An 18,386-nucleotide genomic window follows, 5' to 3' on the forward strand; every position below is an offset into this window, starting at 1 on the left:
GCTGCCCACATTTGTTACAAATATAGGCACATTGTTCTTTTGGAATCAGTGCCTGGTGCGGGAATTTACCAACATACTGTATAAAAGTCTGTGTAAAGTACCATTTAAGAGAAAGAAATAGTCGTGGACCATTTATATATCTATATTTACACACACACACACACACTCTCACACACACGTTAATAAATATAAATTTTATGTTTACACAGATCTAATTTAATATTTTTTGAAAAAAGTATTTAGAGGGTTTCTTCCTTAGCTGCCACCCATGAATTATCAATGGCTTCTTCTACCTTGAGAGCAAAGGGGTAGACGTGGCACAACTACCCTCAGGCTCTGAAACTTAAAGTGACATGTAAGGAGAGGATCAGCCATACATTCTGAAGGGTTCTAATTCAGTGTTGGTAAATTGAAAAGTTATCAAAAGAGTTTTCTGAACACATAAATACAAGTTAAAAGGTGATTCAAAATTTGGAATTTAAATATAGTGCTCCAAGAAAACCAAGTATTTTTCAAAGTGTCTTGCTCAGGCCAAAGTAAAATGCTCGCTGCTGTATTACTGCCCATGAAAGACAACCTAACAGAGAAAGCCCACCATCACAGCTCGCTATTTTCCACTGATTATTATATATGCATATATCCACAGCTGTGTGCACAAAACACATGTGCCATCCTGCAGATAACCCACCTAGCAGACAGAGATGCCGATCTAACTCATCACAGCCAAAAAGCCACCAGGCAGCTGCAGAGAGGCATGCTCCAGCATGAAGTCACAGCTACGTTTTGATGAGGTCCAGATCAAAACGCAAGAAGGCATCACTTCCCACTCCCATCGGTTCCAGCAAACCAGATGACCTTGTAGTGTAACTGTTTTCTGCAGCACAGCTGGCTCCATTGTAAGCAACACTTTACAACAGTAGTGTACGCTATAAGTAGTAGCAGCTTTTGCATAATTTTTCACCCAGAAGGAAACAAAAAGTTACATGACTGAACAATCTGTTGTATAACTGCAAACTGATATACAGATTCTCACCAGATGCAGACCTTCAAGCAATGGCATTAAATTAGGAGTCAGATTAAAGAACTCTGGAGTTGGCAGAAAGAGCTACAAATACAGGGGAAAAACTGTGATGGGGAGCAGAAACAGGAGCTGCCCAAGAGACTGGCTGGCAAGGGAAGACAGATCATTTACTGCAGGATGGCATTTGCAAACTCAAAAGCTCAGTGTGCAGCAAGGGCAAGATTATGAAGCTGGTCACGTTCCTTCAGATGTTCATTCTTAATGCCCTGGTCCAACTTATTAGCAACAGGACTAAAAATTCTGAAAGATTTTGCATCAGGTTAGAAACTCAAGGCAAGTTCCACATTGGACTGAAACTATTGTTTGATAAGGTAAAGCACAGGTATTTTTAAAAGTGATCCGGATCCTTCAGCACTGCCTCTGGTTCAAAAAGCTCCAAGACTCAAGCTGGCACTCTTCCTCAGAAGAGAGGGACGAGATGGTTGCATATGTACAAATGCAAACCAGAGTATTTCCAGTTCACTTTGCGATTCTTGTTTCTTACGCTTACACTTGTCTTGCAGCAAGAGAACAAACAGGTACTGGACTGTACTTGCAGAAGTGTAGCTAGCAGGCCAAGGAAAGTGATTCTTCTTCTACCCCATCCAGCATTTGTCAGACTGTATTTGGAGTACGTTGTGTCCGTTTCGGGCTCCCCAGCAAAATACAGACAGGGACCTTCTGCAGCAATTCCACCTGATGCCCTGGGGGCTTGAGCACGTTGTGTACAAGACACCAAGACAACCAGGATGGTTCAGCCTTAAGAAAAGGAAGCAAGTGGGGAAAATCTTACTGGTGTCTTCAACTACCTATTTGGAACATGCAGAGAAGGCAGAGCTAGGCTTTTCTTAGAGGTGTGATGTGATAGGACAAGAGGCAAACACATGCAGCTGCATGGGAAATCTTAGATAGCTGAGAAAAAGTTTTCACCTCATGGGTGGTCAGAGTGGAACAGGGACCAGAGTCATGGAACCTCTACCTCTGGAGACATTCAAACCTCAGCTGGACAAGGTGTCACAGCAACGTGATCTAGTTGGACCTGCTCTCAGCAGGAGGGTATAGCAGAGACCTCCAAAGGTTTCTTCCAACCCAAGTTATTCTATATTTCTACACAGCTGCAACTGGCCAATGGCAGAGACAACAAATAGAGATTTGATCCTCCCTATTACTGAAGTTTTATGCGATCCATGTTTATCACAGTGATAAACTATAATTTATAAGTCACAGTTTAAGCCTCAGGAACAAAGATGGAACAACCAGCCAGCTGGAATTTAATCCTTCGCTGCAATAAGCTTGAAGAAACAGCTTTTGATCCTCTATGGAAAGGTACAGAACTATTGCTAGATTAAATCCTTGTCATCCAAGATCCCCAAACCTAGGTACGGCAGGGAGAAGTTTCTCCTTTCACCCTACATTTTGACGTCCATTTATATGCTAGCACACATCAGAGTGATACCAAGTATCTCACTGGGAAACCTCCTTGCTAACACAGATGAAAAGCTCTAACATCAATTTAACATTCCCAGTGGTCAGTGAAAAGTGTTCCACACCACACTGTATGAAAGCTCAGGTCACATGCTCTCACTTGCTTAGATATAGGTCCCTATAGCCTTCTGTGCTTCAAGTTTTATTTTACTGCTAGCATTTCCCTACTGAAAAAGGGGAAAAAATGTGGAAGTTAACTCTGAATGATAGTTCTAAGTCAGTACCCAAGACAGATGTCTAAGACATGCAAAACCAAGTTTACTCCCCCCAAAACCTGAAGCCAGACCATGACATTGATTGCAGAAGCACTGTAAAGGCTTCAGCTGTTATTTAACTATTTTTTTCCTCTTACTAAGCTTTAACATGTCTCTGAAAACACACTCCTGAACAAGCTGTGCCCAACAGTAACATGTCTAAAACACAGCATGAAAGTTAAATACAGGGTGACCAAATTGACCTTCCTCAACCGGCTCTGGAGCCCCATGTATCCCACAGGTATTTTCATCCTTGAGTCTTTGGACAGAGCTCAATGCAAGGTGCTGCTCCCATCAGTGCATAGAAGTGACTGGATATGCTACAGGGGACAGCGTTAATAGTATGGGGGAGGGAAAAATATGGGAAGAAAAAGGAGTTGAAAAGAATGTACGAGCTAATCATGAACTTCAATTCTGTGCTCAGCACTGTGTTGTGTTATCACTAAATCAGATTAAATTGATCTCACTGTAAAAAGCTTCCTGTACCACAAGAGCCAAGGTCAAGACAAAACAATAACTAAGGAATTCCAGTGGAATAAAATCAACAACTGCATTCAGCTTTTGCAAACTGAGGCAACAGAAGTTGCTATGAACTGACTGCAAAGTCAAATTAGTCTGTCATTGCCTAAGATTAGGAAAAAAAAAAATCTCAATAGGGAACAGTGGAAAGTGAATTCACACATTAAGAACTCAGTTTTAAAGTTTTCCCAGGTCTGTTATAGCAGGTTAAATATTCAACATGCCTTGACCTTTGTTATACAGACAGCAGAAAATGCAGTGAAGCCTCCTACTCCTCTCCTTCAGACCTCCCTCAGTTAATATAAATTGAGTACATGAGGTGCAACTTTTTAGACAATGAAAATAAGTTAGGCTATCAATTTAAAAATAATCTGAGTACTGCATATAACCATTAAGGTAGTATTTTCTTTCTAGTTGAATGCTTAATTCTACCATCACATTAATTTCATTCCTCTGCAGTGCTTAGAAATGAAAGCCTGGAGAATCAGGACTGATATGTAAAAAAAAAAAAAAAAAAAAAAAAAAAAAGAGTAGTGCTGCCTTCCCGACTGAGCAGTGTGTTAAAAGAATTAATCTGCAGGCCTGAAACAAGATGTCCCCCCATCTCATGTGTTCCAGATAAGGGCCACATTTTTCCACAGCTCTCAACAGGATTCAGTAAGAATTTTACTTCACCTAGTATCAGGCAACGATACAGGCAAACCTCCAAAAAGAGAATTTTCAAGTGGCATGGCTGCTTCCTACAGTAGCAGGGGGATGCAGCAGACTGGTAAAGGAAAAAGCCCCCGATAGCATGAACTGACAAGTTCCAGGCACCTCAAGCAGCATGGGTGAACAGATCAAAGATATATGCTTATCCTCAACTCACATTTTAACGAGCAAGCATTGTGAGCCACAAAAGGAAGAGTGACAAAGTGTGATTCCGTTCTAAATACTGAGGAGGCAGATCTATACAAGCAACCTGAGGACAGACTTTCAAGAGGTATCTATAAAGCAGCAACTGGTGTATGAAAACACCGTGATTCAGCTGATGCATTTCTATGGTGCTGGACTAGTTTACAGAAGTTTAGGGCCTAATTATTTAGACTTGCCATGAGAAAAGCAGCAGTACAGAAAAATCCACAAAAAATTTGGCAGCTTCACATCCCGAACAGTATTCTGTTGGTTGCTCATCTTGCGCTGACTCACCCAACGTACTGGAAACCCAAAAGACTTCTCTGCTTCAGGAAAGCTCCCTGGCCTCAGGGCTGTTTCAGAGGTGTGCCTGTATCTAAACCAACAATCACCAGCAGTAACAATTAATCACAGATAAACTATGCTGCACTCTCACTTGTGTGTTCTTCCTTGAAGTCCATTTTATTGAATTCTGGCTTTGAAAGGGCTGCAGAAAACAAAGCTAATCCGTGTGCTTTTTCCCTATGCCACACCTAGCCTTCCTAGCAGGAAAAGTAATAGCTGGAGGCTGGCCTGCTTCAATTACTTTGTGGTCTGTAACAATCCTCCTTCACAAAATCATTTCAAAAGGACTAAAATCCAATCAAGTAACTTGTCACTAAAGGCACACACCTAAATTATGAAAGCCTAGCTGTAGATAAATGAACCGTCCTGAATATTTTGTGTGCCTCTAAGTGCAGAAAGTAACCGCAAATCACGAGACCAGGAAATTCTTTCCTTCTTTCAGAAATATTTCTCACAAAACAATTGGCTTGAGAATAAAACATGGCTGGGTTTTATTCAAGCAGTGGGACTTGGCTATTTAATAAGATTTGGCAAAGAGAAAGGAAACCTAGAAGGGAACAAGTGATGCCAGCTGTTACCTTGCAGATTTCCTCCCCCTCCCCAAATTCCAGCTGACATTGAATGGTTGTGCCTTACCCCCTAATCCCCATGGACATACTGCCAGTATCATTTACTGCACACTGGGGAAATCTTTTTGCAACATGTTTATGCAGTGGGCTTGCTTCTCTGCTCTGCGATAGCATTATCAGACTGTACAAGACAGCAACCTGACAATAAATCAGTACAGATAGGGGTATAACCTACCAAAGGCATATCCCATCCCTCTTAAGTCTCTTTTGCCATTACCAAAGCCATAACATTTTCTAAATTAAAAGATCTCTGCTGTGCTGCCAGAAGACACGTTAGCCAAGGGGATCACAAACAGGTGTAAAACCAAAGGGCTTAAGCCGGAGGCTATGCAGAGGTTGACTTCTTTGCCAGTCACACAGTGTTGCACTCACCCACTGTTCCACGTGGCTGAAGTGACTCAAATCTTCTATACTCATAAGACATACTTGTCCTACGTGAAGAACCTGGAATACAGTTTGAGTAAAAGCCGCCTCCTACTGGCCAACCCAAAGAGTCCTCAAGGGAGGAGAGATGGGAGAGGGAGAGCCAGGCAACGAAAAGAAACCTCCAAATTCCTTTTGGAAAACCTGTTTAAGACCTCCAGTGACTTTTGCCACATGGAAAAGAAAAGGCCTCTTTCGCCTTGGTCTCTACACACTTACAGAATTTGTATTAAACACTGTATGCGCTCTGCTGCCTCTCAGCCCAGCTCTCAACTTCCCTCAGAAGAATAACACAGGGGCTTTGCTGTCAGCCATGGCAGAGGGTCAGTGACAGACTCCTACCCAGCCCTGGCCTCCTGACCATCATCCATCTAGTTGAGGACCACACTACCACCAGGAGGTGAAGGCGGACTGCTTTAGTGCAGAAGACCAACCAGTATTTTTCTCAGGTTCACAGAGCCAGTGGCAATGTCTTCACCTACAGTGCAATTCTGAACAAAACCTGGTGCTCCAGCACAGGATGCGATCAATCAAATGCACACAGAACCTTTTGGAGACACCCTTCCCCATGTGATCCTCAGTCATCAAGGTACTTTGGCTGTCGTCCAGAGCAAGTGATGAATAACTGTAAGAAATCATTGAATGTACAAAACCCTTTGTTTTTAATATCTTTACAGGAACCAAATTAATACAGTTCCTCTGTCATCTTATTCTCCCTCAGAGGGAACGGAGAGAAATTGCATCTGGAAATCCAGCTGGTTGAGCCCTGTAACTCTTCCTCCTGAATCTCCACATAAATAAACATTCGTTCATATTCAGAATTTTTCTGTTTTAAAAACCAAAATCATTTGCCTTTTTCATTAAACTTGGTACCACATTTCTTTAATGCTGCTGTTGTGAGATACTGCACCCATCTTTCAGCATTTGATTGCCTTAGGTGGCCTTTTTAAAATGGTCCTATGGTTCAAAGCTCTGAGAAGCACAGTATTAAGGCATAGAAAATGAGGAGTTTTCTTTCCAGGGAGCAGATTGTATTTGTGTTACATTCCTTTAGATGCTGAACTGCAAATCCCATCCCCTTGGAGCCAAAAGGGGAAAAGACAGTTAAAAATATCCCAGCAGTCATACAATCAGTTGTCTGTATTTTTTTTTGAATCTTTTTTTTTTTAAAAAAAAGGAAAAAAATCCCATAGGTAAAGACAGAAGAGAGTTCCAGGTACGGGTTCTTGGGAGGGGTTTTCCATTCTTTTTGGCACCTTGTGATTCTAACAGCTGTTGACCTCCCATTTAAAAATCTGACTTTAAAAAGAACTCTTTATCCACTACGTTTTGAGCTGTTACAGTTGTGGTTTGTTTTCTTTGAAAGTTTGCTGCTTTAGGGGCTGCTGCCATCCCATGCCCACCCCACATCACTCCAGCTCCTCCCACCGGTTCTTCATTCACTGGTTGCCTGTCCTTGTGGCACTGTAGGTGTGATGACTCCAGTTTGGGCTGGGACTGCTCCACTGGACTCTTCTATCCGGGGTCTTTTGACTTCAGGTTCACTGGAAGAGGCTGCTGCTGTCTCTTCGGTCCCTGTCTCGCACACCCGGCTGACTACAACAGGAGTGGACGAGCTGGCCTGGGCTGCAAGAAGCTGCAATGGATTTGTAAGAGCTGGGAAGCAGGACAAGAGAGAGAAAGAGAATTAATGTGATGAAGTAGCACAAGTGTTTGCTATTCCAGAAAGCAATAAAACAAAACATCACAGTCAAATGCGATAGCTGGCACATATTTAAGTGTTGTTTTCAAGCCCATTTTGAAAGGCTCGCTAGCCTTGTCTCTCCCTCTCCCCCAACAATCTCAGCTTTGTGCAAGCTTACCAAACTGGTAATAACCCCTTTCATAGGAAAACTTCCTTCTTCCTATCTGTTGTCAAACAATGCATTGGTGTCCAGAAATAAATCATAAACAAACAAATCAATCCCCTGTTAAAATTACAGCACACCTCCTCTTTGAGAGGAGTTCTCTGGTCACCTACAATCAGAACTTCTTGCAAGCCACATCCATGTGCTGTGCCTTCAATTTATAGGGCTCTTCTTTAGCCCTGCTTACACAGTAAGAACAGCCAATCTGTTGGGAAACTAGATTAGAAACCAAATATTTGATGTACTGACATCTCACTTGTAAAAGGGGCAGGAAAGAGCTTACCCCAGACACTCAAATGTGTTCCCATCAGAACTGGGATCAGAACATAGGAATTTCTGGCTCCCAATCTTGTATTCCAGTAGTGACCAAAGATCTCACCCTCCCATTAATAAAAGTGCTGAGAAAAAAAGATGATTTAAGTAGCAACCCTCTGTAAAAATGTCTACAATTCCTAGTTCCAGACAGAGAATGTGCTTACACACTGGCTTTGGCACACAACACTGCTTGGAAAACAAAACACATGCAGTTTTTGGACTCTGCATCAATCGGAGAGGCAGCCAAAGGGGACTCAGGAGACAGCACACCCTCTGCCCTCCAGACTGATTTGCAAAGGATGGAATGACAGAACATTAGTAGTGTGTTCACTGCTAAGTGCATCAAAAAAGGAGCCCTAGGATAAATAAACAAAGCAAAGAGAACAAAGGCCCTCAAAGGCCAGCAACTTCTACCAAGGCATGGGAAGGAGGCTGTAGAGTATCAAGACGATGAAGGAAAAAATAGGATAAGGATGAAGGCAGTCACCAATTACAGTTCAGTGACTTAGAGAACCTAAACCATGCGGCTGAAGAGAAGTTAAAACTGCGTACAGACGAGAATCAAGAGACTCAGGCTCTGTTTTGTCAACCAGAAAATTCACTATCGCTTACAAAAAAAACCCCACTCAGATGCAACTGCAATACTTTCCAATTTGATGAGAGTGCTAGAAAAATTTTAGTGAGATTACAATATCTTAACATAAAAGTGTTAAATAAAAAACCTGTCTGATTCTACATTAGATAAACACTAGTGCTGTGTAGTAGCAACTCCTCCTATCTGATCTATTTAATATTTTAGTTGCACAAAAACCTTACTGCTATTATTTTTTCATTGCTCCAATAAGGTTCCTGCAATTCAAGTGCAAGTCAGGTGATACTGTGAATAGATATGGAAGAAAATTCTGTAAAAACACTCCACTTCGTGAAAGCCATCAAAATCCCACCAGTGCCCTTCATTTCAAACTCCCTGTAAGCACCAGCCTGGGACAGCAGAGGTGCTCAGCATCTCATTGAAAAGGGGAGGAAAAAACCTGGATATTACCACCGCCAGTCATCATTCTTAACTGGAAAAAACCCGAGGTGCTGAGCAAGCAATAAGAGGCAGCTGCCAAGACATAGCTAGTATGGGATTTAAAAAAAAAAAAAAAAAAAAATCAGGCTTGACAAATGACTAGAACACATCCTGTATATAAAAAATTCCTACATTCATTAACCTGATGAAATAGATCTTATTTCTCTCAGGCTCTAAGACCTTAAGATGGGAAAGTATGTTATTTTCTTAATACTCTATGGAGTCATATTTCACAAGATCTAAAGAGCACCATGGAAATTTTATTATTTGGCATGCTGAAAAGCAAAGGCTGTTTGTCAGAGGAAAACAAATGAAAACAGGCTCTACACAAGAATCACTAACGCTTTCAACAAGTAACCCTCAAAAGGTAGGGAGCATAAGTAGTAATAAATGCATAGCCAAAGACACAGGAAAGACACTGGACTTTTCAGAAGCAGTGGTAGATAGCAAAAAAACCTTTTCCACTAGGGAAAGGGAGTAAGCAGAGGTGGACAGAAGGATATCTACCACTGACATTTACAGCCACAGAAGCTGAAGAATTGATAAACTTTGGAATTGGACACATAGAATAACTTGCATAGCTAAGTGGAGAAAACCCTTACAGCTTTACAACCAAACTGCTAAGCTCAGAGAGCCATCAGAAACCAGAAAGCAATGGAAACAGAGCCTACCATAAGCACTGCCGGTGATGCTGTTGGTGGGGACAGCATGTTTCCCGTTCTGAGTGACTGCCCGCACGGGGAGCTGATGCTGTCCAATAGCCACTGGAGCTGCCTGCTGAAGGATTGTGACTGTCTGTCCTGGAACACCCTGTGCCATTTGACTGGCGACTGTCTGAATAACACGGCTGGCTGTAGGTATTGTGGCAAATGCAATCGTTGGCTTTTCATCCATGCCTGCTTAAGAGTAGAACAGACAACAGTCATTGACCACCCTGGCTTAGGAGCAGGCTTTATTCTCATTAACATTTTAGCAGTGATACATACCCCACGCTTACAAATGTGAAAATACCTCAGCACCACAAAGCCGCTTGCCTTTGATGTGTCCTACAAGATTTACAGAGTGGGAACAGAAAGCATTGCTTCTCAGGCTGAGGCAGCTTAGTCACAAAAGCAACATTTGGTCTCCAAGGAGCTGAGAGTACTCCTAGAGGCCTAATACTGTGAGAAGTACCCACAACTCTTTAGGCAGGCTCCGGCTCTATGTACACACACTTTCTGCAGGCTGATTCATACAGTGTAGTCAGCTCTGAGAAGGTAAGGGTTTGCTCACCCTGCTCATTCGGGGAAGAACGCTGCAGTCAGGGACATAATAGGAAAGATTAGTCCCTCTGAGATGCTTATTCTGAAGCATGTCAGAAGGTCAAGGACGAATATTTGAAAACAATAAAATATTCTCCATTGCACATATACTCTATCAATATTAAGAACATTTTTCTTAAGCCACCCAGCCAAAAAAAAAACCCAACCCCCCCCCCCCCCCCCCGAGATTATAAACTTGACCTTTTGTCCTAAAAAGGCATCACCTCCCTTACTGGCACATTACAACTGTGATGTGGACAGCAGTCACTGCAAATCTCATCGCTTACTTTGTAATTACAGGCAAATTGGCCTGACTCAATACCACACAGCAGGAGAATGCATTAAGATCTTAAACAATGCCTGGAGCCAAAAGTCTGCAACAGCTTGCTGTCAGGCCTGCACATAGGTTGATTTACAAGGAGGTCTTCCCACAATTGCAAGCTTTTGCCAGCTATGGAAGTATGGGAAGAAACCAGGAGGAAGTAAAAAAAAAATTAAAAAAAAGGAGAAAGGAAGGCTGAGCTCTTGGACAGAGATAACTGAGTGCACTCAACCACTTATATCACTTCCCAGGACAAGCAAGGGGTCAATTCAGTGGGTATGTAACAGATACAGGACAGATTCCTGCTGGGCATGCAGGAGAGGAGAGCCACTCTTCCAGGGCCTCTGTGGGTCTCAAAGCAGAGAAGGCAGGCAGGAAGCACAAACTCATTAGTCCGGTAGGAGGAGAAGACATGTCCCATTTTAACATTAGAAGACAGCAAGAGTGGAGTTAGATGGGACACAAGCATTGAGCTGAGACCTGCAGGCAGGCTGATGGAAAGCAGGGAGAGAAAAGGCAAGGAAAGCTGGGAGATTAGGAAGGAAAATGGAGCAACCAGGAAAAACAAAGTGAAGGTAGAGACTGGAAAAGGTTATCAGTAGGAATAAGAGAGGGACAAGTAGGGAAAGAACGAGTGACAGCAAGAACCAGTGAATGAAAGAAGGCAGCAGGTGACAGATAGGCAGCTGCAACTGCTAGCACTTCAGGAACATGTATGGGATCCAGACAGGAATTTCTAGAGAATGTGAGTGAAACTCAAGCAGGGTAACCAGCGCTGAACTAAAAATGCCAGTGGTCCTGCTATTGCTGTAAGGGAAGGTCTTGGTCATTTTTTTCTTTCCCTTAGAGAAGAACCATTGCCCCACTGCCCACATAAAAGCAATCAAAGTAACTAGTCTTGCTGCTGGTACAACACACATCTATCTTGTAGCACTAAGCCCTCCTGAAATGGTGAGCAGACAAGGTGTTGTCTAGATCACAGCAAGAGAATGTTTAACTCACTAAATCCCCCAAGGCTGGAATTTCCAGCTTAGGAAAAAAGAGGCCTTTGTTGTAACTGGTTTTTGAAGATTGCTTTAATGGGGCACTGCCTGCACTTCCAGAAGCGCATGCTTTCCTCTAGGAATCCAGGCCTGCAGAAGAGAAGGGCTCAATCATTTATTTACAAGGTCATCCTGAAGCAAAGAGTTTCAGCCTTTCCCAGACCATCTCTTTTGTCTAAAAAAAGCACATTTCCATAGTACATCCAACTGACCAATACACAGGCATAATATTGATGTTGAGGATAATGTAAATAATTAAAGCACTGCATGTCGCTTCAGCCTCCAAAGTCTGCTATGTTTGCTCCCCACAGAAGACAAGGGAGCACAGTTGTCCTGCTCACTGGTGGAGACATCAAATGGATGAGCTCTTACTTGGTTTAAGTTTTACCTGGAGAAACATCTTTTATTAAGGTCTAAGCACCCAGTGAGTGAAACAGCATTTGACACCCCCCCCCCCCCCCCAAGCCTGCTCAAGACTTATTAGCAGAGTAGCAAGGGAGGTGAAAAGCTACCTCGGTGGTCACCAGCTAAGTCCAACACTGCTCCTGCAGCTTCATGAGCTCCTCCTGCTGTGCCCTGATTTGTGAGGATGTATCCGTTTGCCGAGTTTGCAGAGGAGGTCACAACTCTGACCATTGTAACAGTGGGAGCTTGTTGAACTACGTGAATTGCATGACACGAAGGCTGTTGAGAAGTCACTATTGATGCTGGCATGTACGCGACTGGTTTTGCCACCAGAGTAGATGGTCGGGGAGGAACAGCCATAATCACTGGCTGGGCACTGACTGGAGATCCTAAACAGAAGAGAGAAGCATATATTAATAGGAGAGGCAAAAAGGCCTCCACTCATTTCACCTATGTGCTTCTTATCTGCAATACGCAGTCCTTCAGCATTAGCAGGAGTGGGGGTAGGGAACAAAAAATAAGGCTTCAGAAATACCACCTTCAATCTTCTCTTTCCTAACTTACAAAAACCTTACTTGCCACCTGAGCACATTTCTGTGAACAAAAACCCAATAAGCACAAAAAAAAAGTGCTTTACTTAATGAGCTTTGCCTTTCAACTTCACCAGGAACACTCTATACATCAGGCCAGTTACAGCACAGCTGACAAGCAGACACTTACCAGGGCTTAACAAATTACCAAAGCCCTGGCCACAGCACCAGAGCTCTGCGTAGCCAAGCTGATCTTACCCAGAAGGCTGGTAAATTAGTGTGAGCGAGCTATGCACTACTATGCCTACTCTGCTGTCAGTTCTTTAGAGCCACCTAGTTCAAGGTTAGCTCATGTGTTTCTACACATTCCTTTATCTCCTGCCCCCTCATCCAAAGACTAGTAAGAAAAAGTGGCCTGAAGTTGTATATGCATCTAACAATGAAGTGGAAAGAGAGACCCAGATCCTCCTGTAACACACTGGCAGAAGCATTCCTGCTGTGTCCTCAGCATGGCACTTGATGCAACTGAACAGTCACCCTCTGGGAAAGAAGAGCTACTCACCAGGTGCACTCTGTGAATACCGATATTCTGGAACTGAGGCTAACTTTGACCCAAAGTCGTGATCATGTGGAATGGGTGAGCCCTCCCGTGACAGGCACTCTGGAGTCTGTAGGCCACTAGAGTGAGGGGACAGCAGGCCAGGGTGAGTAGGGGAGGCAGGAGCACTCCTGAAACACCAGAACGTAGTGTTGGCAAGTGTACATGCATTTTGACCACAAGACAGCAGCAGAGACCAAGAGTTATCTGCAGTACAGGATTCTCTAGTAGGACAGCCTTTCTTCCACACTACCTACTCTAGTCTTGCTGGGAGGAGTTGAAAGGCAGACAGTACCCTCGCAAATGCTTTAGCACCAAATACTGTCATACTATTCCTTGCTGAAGGAAACTGGACCCTTCAGAGCATGCTTAACATTTCATTTTAAAACCCATTGCTGACAGAGAAGCTGGAAGTGCCTCATGTTCAGAGCAGTTTTATGATTTCAGGCCATTCTCAAAGGATCTTTGTCAGTGTTTGACCACGACGGGGAGAAGAAAAGAAAGAAAGAGGCAATGTAGATGCAAGTGTCTGGCTCCGCATGTGCTTAACAGAGCAGTTGCTCCCTCTTTGCTCCGTTGCCTCCCTCCCCAGCCACTTGGTTCCCACCTCTGGTCCCATGTGGCCAAACACGTGAGGAATTAAACACTTCTTTAATGACAAACAAGATAGAGAAGCTGATCAGCTGAAAACCTCTTCTCCTGCTTCCCCCCATATTAACAGACAGAAAAGAAATGAGGCGTGGGAGGAATGTTACATGAAACTGCTCCAGTTCGCGCTGAATTGCAAGTCTTATCCTCACACCTACAGGGCTCAGAAAAAGCTGTCACTGCACGCAGCTCCTCTTTTGCACTGACACCACTGACTGGAGCAGCTGCACAGAACACCCCCCATCGCTTCACTGCTGACAACCATGATCAACCTGATCTTCCCTATAGGAGAGTGTTTTAAATACCACAAAAGTTATTCCCACTATGATCTAATCCACATCTTAACACAGCTTTCCTGAAATGAGATTGGCATCTGAAAACACTTACTCCAGTGATAAACTGCTTTGAATTTCTTTGAAATGATGCCAAACCAGATATGTTATTTGATGCATTTTTGTAGTTTGGTTCTAGATTGGTTTTTTTCATAAACACTTAAGAAGTCGAACAATTTTCAGATTATGCCTCAGGACTATCTAACTATATTACCTCTCAAATTACAAACAGCAATAAAGTTTGCTCACTGTACTTCAGGAGAAGTTTTTGTTTGTTTTCTTTGTAATGAGTCTGGCACAGAGATTAGAGGAAGTTGAAGTTACCTGGAGGAGAGAGGCCCAAAAGGTGTTCGGAAGCAGGACACTCCTCTTTGCCTTCGTTTTCTAAATGCTTGCTCTACTAGTTTGGCTTCAGAGGCAGGGTCAATTCGCCAAAAGGAGCCCTTTCCAGGTTCCTCCTGGGAGCGTGGGACTTTAATAAAGTAACGGTTCAAGGAGAGGTTGTGCCGAATGGAATTCTGCAGGAAGCAGAGGAACGAGATGATTATTTTGCCATGAGGAAGCATATAACAAAGATGAGTGGGTTTCACCACACAGCTTGGAAAAATAAAATCCATGCCACCAGAATCAGTGTTGAAGACAGAAACACGTTACTCAACTCACAGTGCTCCAAAGTCACAGGAGAACTGCAAGAGAAAACCTGGGGAAATGTGTCAGAGTTTCTACTAACCATGCTGAAAGATGGGTTTGCTTGGTACTACACCATCACTTAAATACATCTGGAGCCAGGCAGTGCAGTGGCTTTTCTGTGGAAAGTAATGAAAGCAGAGCTTTTGCTGAGGCAGGGGGAAATCACTGTAAACCACATCAGAACTCTTGCAAAAGACAGGCTTTATTCTAGGCAAGCGGAAAAAATTGCCTGAGCCTGTGCTAACTGCTTACCTGCCAAACGATCACTGGGGTGCCCAAACATGCCCTAAAGGACACTGCAGCTCACAGTAATCATAATGCAAGCCAGCCAACATGCCCTTAGACAGTTGTCTCAGAAGAATCCATTATCTATATGGCCCTAGTCTAGTACTGCACAGCTCTCCAGATGTTGACAAGACTATTTATCCTTTTCACTGCAAAAGCCCACCTCTCACTGAGTGTAGCACTGTCTTTTGGGCTAGGGGAAAGGCTCAGCAAGCCCAGCTGCACACAAGCTCACTCCCCTTCCGCTTTCAAAACAAAAAAAGAGCTTTTGCAGCATCTTTAGATGAGCTTTTCACAAGTGAAGCCTTACAATGCCACTAGTGAGGAAGGGGAAAAGGCAACTTCACCCTCCACTGAAATGCAGCTCTCTTTGAAGCAGGATGCAGCAACTTGTTCACAAAGCACAACTCTGCCGAGCAGGTTAAGGCAGGAAGTGAATTCCACAATTAATTAGAACTGCAGGGAAAAGCCAGGGAGGCAGAAACGTATTTATTCCAACTGTACTCAAAGTGCACCAAGCAGTACCGCTCCTGCCAGTTGAACACAGTGAAATCAGCAGCTGCAAGAGTCTTTCCAGCTGCATTAGTGTATTATATTCAAATGACAACACCCATTTCAGAGGTGCGATGCCAAGAAAAAGTCTGAAAGCAGGTGTAGCTGAGGTTTTTGGAACTTTGAAAGCAGCCCTCAAGTGAACATTTAAGCTTGATTTAGCATGTGTTAACTACATCCAAACTCTTCTATGAAGCTGGTCAGATTTCCTTTCATACCACAAGGAAAGCACAGACTCCAAGTTCCCCAAGTTCCCATTCTGAGATTCAAAAGTTGCAAACTGTGACTTCAGCAAGGCACTTGATACACTGGGAAAACCAAACATCTGCGATGATTTAAGGTATTATGATTAAAACCTGGGACCTCAGTTTTAGGTTGCACATCTTCTGCTTTGACACAACATGCCGAACAAAGACAAGGTGAAGGATTAAGCAAGATTCAGGCAAGTATCTGGGCAGAGGAGTGACGGACAGCAAGGATGTGGAAGAATAAAAACAAAAGTGAGACACACAAGACTACAGCATTAAAAATGTTTCAGAAACCAGAAAGCCCAATAGTAACACACTACATTGCCCTAGAAAGTATTTAAAAAAACTAATCACCCACAAACAAACCAGTGAGCTTATGTTAAACAAATTCACTCTGGGAATAGTCAAAGCAGCGCTATTCCCAGTGCCCCAGATCTTTAATAAATATGCATTTCAAAGCAGATAAGCCCTGTCAAAGTAGTTTAAAAGCCTGTCAGTGTCAAGAACTCACCTGCCAGCCTTTGTCAGCAGTCCTGTAATATGGATAATGCTTGGTAATGTGGGCATAGATCCCACTTAGTGTTAATTGCCTGTCCTGTGCTGAAGATATAGCCTGCACAATTAGCTGAGCATAAGAATAGGGTGGCTTGGACTCATCCTAAGGAAAAAACCAAACAGAAATTTAGTCACTAACAAAGAATTCCCACACTAGAGTGTACCAACAACCCAAACTAAAAAAGCACATTGGGGTGTAGTTTTCACAGATGCTACGAGAGCATCAGGGGCGACTAAGAGCAGCATTACCCTCTTCCCTTTCACTCCTGTTTTATACTGCCACCTCCCAATTTAGCACAAGCATTTGTGTGCAAACAGGACTATAGGACTGAGACAGATTGAAGTATCTCCTTCCCTCTCCCCACAAACACATGCAAAAAAGCTAACTTTAATCTGACTCCATTCCCCACTGAATTTACCACACATGCTTACGCCAGCACAAGGAACAGGATCAGCACAAGCAAGTGGAAGCAAAGAGTTAGAGGGTGTAGGGTACGTTCACTGCTTTCAGTGTTCATGAAACTAAAGCCTTCAATTCTGCCCAGCTACAACTACACTTTGTTAGAAAGGTTTCATGCAAGTATGCTATCAGCTCTCCTCCCAGCAACAAGCCCAATATGAAACTTGATCCTGTCCCTTCCCCTCTCCAGCAGGATTTGTTTCATTCTAGGAACTTTCATTTGTTTGCCAGATCTCATATTCCCAGCTCTTCATATTACTCCATCAAGAACAGCCCTTCTTGTCTCAAGGGAGAATTCAATCTACAAAAAAAGCCATCTAGTACTGTGTTCCTCCACCCAATCCCAAATCAGGTGGTTTTGGATCTAGACCTTTAACTTTGATCTGAAGATCAGCTCACCAAAATTAAGTTTCATCATTATAACTAAGTTATTTTTTAATCTAAATTCCACTTGCTACTCTCCTCATTTAACACTTGCTTGACAGGCCTTCATGTTTGTTTTAAAGTCAGACTACAGATTTCTCATGGCAAGGATCTGGTTTCGTCCCCTGCCTCCCCTTTCTCCAACTGTGTTTTGCAAAATACCATTAATTAAAAGGAGAAAACAAGACTCTGAATTTTAATGCACCTCTTTATGGTTCTTGATTTATCAAACAAGCAAAAAAATTCTTCTTATTTAACCATTTTAGTGAATGACTTGAATACATTTTGGGCAGCTAAGCAAGCAGATTCATCATCTACCGCTAATAAGACGCTAGTTTGAAGGCATGGTCTCAAAACCCTGGAGGGTACTGTATACAGCGCCCTTATGGCCAGGGTATTCTTAGACCCCTTTTAACTATATCCAGTACTGGCAATAAACTGCCAGGTCTTAATAACCCTCCCATTGAGCACTGCTGGGTAAGTAATGTTTCTCTGAACCTTTGGGCTGTCCCCGCCAGATGCGTCTGCCTGCTGTTCCGATGCTGCTTTTGCAGCATACTCTGCTGCCAGCTGCAGATCCGAGGTAATGTTGTGAACAAAACGATATCCTGAGGATCCAGCACCACGTGGACTGGCTGGGCAAGAGTTGGGAACACTGGAGAGGCAAAAAGGAAATACAGTTATTTGTTACTTCATTTATTAACAAGACACATAGTTCTTACTCTCTAAGGTACAGTAAAGCTCCCAGGTCACTGAGAAGCAGATACGCACTGGACTTATTTTTGCCCCTGTGGCTTACCCAAAGCCCAGACAGACTGAGAAAAAACCGTCAGAGATAAAATTGGAATTTCTACAAAATCCTGACAGCTCCCCCCCGCCTTTCTGCAATCACAAGACAGCAGAGTCTCAAAGTATTAAACAACTCCTCTGTGTTTAGAGAAGCACTTAAAACAGCGTGGGACTTAAAACAACATACACTGTATCAGGGATGAATACTTAACTAAATAAATAGCTTGCTATTGTAACTTGTGAATGAACAACACACCACTCTGCTTATAACACAGATAATATTTAATCAATCCTTCTAACAG

The 18,386-nt window shown here is 43.0% G+C and overlaps 1 protein-coding gene across 1 annotated transcript in view; it reads right to left on the bottom strand.

The window, feature by feature from the left end:
- Nucleotides 1–7,017: 7,017 nt before the first annotated feature.
- The window catches only part of FOXK1 (forkhead box K1), a 48,491-nt gene continuing 37,122 nt past the window's right edge, over nucleotides 7,018–18,386 (bottom strand). Inside the window, exons 3-9 of the mRNA XM_075718762.1 lie at nucleotides 17,794–17,950; nucleotides 16,369–16,515; nucleotides 14,407–14,600; nucleotides 13,067–13,233; nucleotides 12,082–12,363; nucleotides 9,575–9,799; nucleotides 7,018–7,265 (exon numbers count right to left, since the gene is read on the bottom strand). Coding sequence (XP_075574877.1) covers nucleotides 7,045–7,265; nucleotides 9,575–9,799; nucleotides 12,082–12,363; nucleotides 13,067–13,233; nucleotides 14,407–14,600; nucleotides 16,369–16,515; nucleotides 17,794–17,950 — 1,393 coding nt within the window. The 3' untranslated portion in view covers nucleotides 7,018–7,044. The remainder of the gene's footprint in view (nucleotides 7,266–9,574; nucleotides 9,800–12,081; nucleotides 12,364–13,066; nucleotides 13,234–14,406; nucleotides 14,601–16,368; nucleotides 16,516–17,793; nucleotides 17,951–18,386) is intronic.

The sequence above is a fragment of the Pelecanus crispus genome, chromosome 11, assembly GCF_030463565.1.
Source record: "Pelecanus crispus isolate bPelCri1 chromosome 11, bPelCri1.pri, whole genome shotgun sequence".
Taxonomy (NCBI): domain Eukaryota; kingdom Metazoa; phylum Chordata; class Aves; order Pelecaniformes; family Pelecanidae; genus Pelecanus; species Pelecanus crispus.